Below are 2,500 nucleotides of genomic sequence, written 5' to 3'. Positions count from 1 at the left end.
ATTTTGGCCCTGACCATGACCAAACCACACTTTTCTTCTAACAGACAACCAATCAGAAGTTTTGATTAATTTATTCAAAACTCAAACATGAACCGAGGACAATATATTGTGCATGGTCACGGTCAGGTTAACCTGAAATGTGACAGCACTGTACTCACTTTTCAATTTTTCGGGGTTTCATAACCAGTCCATGTATATGAAAATTACTATGAAAAAGCAGGCCCTGCTAGTAGCAAGTCAAGTGACTGAAGAGAGAAAAGATGTTAAAACCTCTTAGATTTCGGCAGCTACTTGACCACCCATTGTCAGGTTACTCTGTAACCTGTAAATGAGCATCCAAACTTTGCTTTGAACATTCAGTAAGCCCCGATAGATCGCGACTGCCAGGGTTAGGGTTAGGCAACCATACAGTATGATAATCATTGCCCGGTTTTTCTTTTTTGGAAGATCAACTAAGCCTATGTATAACGGATGTCTTAAAGTATCTTTAAGTTTTATACCGCCAGAAAGACAAGTTTAAGCGGGAAAATGTTACTACCAAGAGTGTGAAGCTTTTCAACAATAATTTATCTGCTCTTTGGCAATTAAGGACGTCGGCGCCCATTGCTACTGCGCATCGTTACTGCGCACGCAAATTCACATGCCACGTCATGCAAGCCTATGCAAGTTGCGTATCTTTCCAAGTCTAAACTATTTCTATCTGTATAATACAACATACAGCTGTAGAATCTATTTTTAGTAATGCTGAACAATGACTGTATTGCGACTTAATCAACAAGGATCACTTAATGTTTTTTCTTCATTAATTTAAAGTTCCTTCAAGTGCTCCCAGTGGATTTATGGTGACCGCAAGCAATTCTACAAGTATCAGAGCATCTTGGGAGCTACCACCTGCTGACTCCAGAAATGGAATCATTACAGGATTCAAGTTGTTTTATAGACAGAAACACTCTGATAACCAACCTAAACTTCTTAACATTTCCAATGCTTCCATTCGAGCAGAAACTGTCAGGGAGTTGATGAAATTTACAGAATATGAATTTCAATTGTTGGCCTACACCTCGGTTGGCGATGGACCGAATAGTTCTGTTCAATTTGCAAAAACAATGGAAGATGGTAAGTGGTGTCATTAATTGATGAGTTTTTGTGAGTTCTCTCTTCATTCAATGCTTCAACCATTTAGTACAACAAATCTTGTACTCTTTTGCACTGTTAAATTAACTTAATTTGATTAGCAATGCTGTGCTTATCCGTGGTCAATCCATCGACTGGCAAGTGGTTGATTGGATGATTTACCACTTGATTAAAATGCTTTTGCTGCTTGATGTTGTTAAAGGCATTGATCCTCAACCCATAATTGCACAGATGCATTATTTATAGTGTTGATTTATCTCAGTCTGTCTTTTATCTCTTAAATTATTTTGCTATGTTCCAGCTCCATCAAAAGCTCCCAATGGATTTATAGTGAATGCGAGCACCTCTTCAAGTGTCACAGCATCTTGGCAGCTACCACATGCAGACTCCAGAAATGGAATAATCAGAGGATTTAAGTTGTTTGTTAATAGGAAAGGGTCAGATGTCCAAATGATCGATGTTTCCAACCCTTCAGTTTACACAAAGACTGTTACTGGATTGCAAGAATCTACAGAATATGAATTGCAGGTGTTGGCCTACACTTCTGCTGGTGATGGATCAAAGAGTTTTGTTCATTTTGTTAAAACAAAGGAAGTCGGTAAGTGTTACATAACATTTCGGAACATCAACACAGGGCAACAACCTACAGTCAGTTTTTTGCGTTTTTTCTTTCATGTTTTTCTTTTTCTTACGATAGTATACCAGTAGTAATTTATGATGGTAATTGACTGAGTGGAGTGCAATTTGCTCTGAGATTAGACTTGTGAAATCACAAGTACAGCTGTACATGCATTAATTCAGTCCAAAATTACACACAACACAAAATTCAATTACCACTTTTATTACATCCATTTAGAAATCGCTCAAATACAAGATTTGAGTCAGTACAAATGGTTTATTGATCTAGGTGCCCGCTTATAAAAAAGCGGAACCAGAAGCACTTTTACGTATCATTTTCTATGCAAAACAGAAACATTTGGACGTCATGTGTCAACGGCTCAGTCAAGCGTAACAAAGGAAAAAATATGTTCCATTAAAGGAGATTGAAGACAGATCAAAAACAGTTTAAACACGAGCTTTGCCACACATTGTCTTTCTTTGTACCTCATTTTCTTGCAATTTGATTGGTTACTTTAAAGTGCCACTACAACAAAAATTTTTGGTTTTCTTTTCGAATTTTTTCAACGTCAATATTAAGTCAATATGTTCAAAATAATACAATGTATTTAAATTTGGAACGATAGAATCGAGATAAGTCGGGAAATAGCCAGCCAAAAAGTGCTAAAAATCTGTTCGCCATTACTCGGACGGCATTGGAGAAGCGTGCGATATTTTGTAAGCGGTCTTCACGCAAGACTTGGCTCGT

General features: G+C 37.4%; 1 protein-coding gene across 1 annotated transcript in view; it reads left to right on the top strand.

The window, feature by feature from the left end:
• LOC137972895 (receptor-type tyrosine-protein phosphatase delta-like) overlaps positions 1 to 2,500 on the top strand; it is a 10,142-nt gene that overhangs the window by 6,797 nt on the left and 845 nt on the right. Inside the window, exons 3-4 of the mRNA XM_068819583.1 lie at positions 814 to 1,116; positions 1,436 to 1,732. Of these exons, the coding sequence (XP_068675684.1) occupies positions 814 to 1,116; positions 1,436 to 1,732 (600 nt within the window). The remainder of the gene's footprint in view (positions 1 to 813; positions 1,117 to 1,435; positions 1,733 to 2,500) is intronic.

The sequence above is a fragment of the Montipora foliosa genome, chromosome 10 (genome assembly GCF_036669935.1).
Source record: "Montipora foliosa isolate CH-2021 chromosome 10, ASM3666993v2, whole genome shotgun sequence".
Classification (NCBI taxonomy): Eukaryota; Metazoa; Cnidaria; class Anthozoa; order Scleractinia; family Acroporidae; genus Montipora; species Montipora foliosa.
This window is presented reverse-complemented; position numbering and strand designations above follow the sequence as displayed.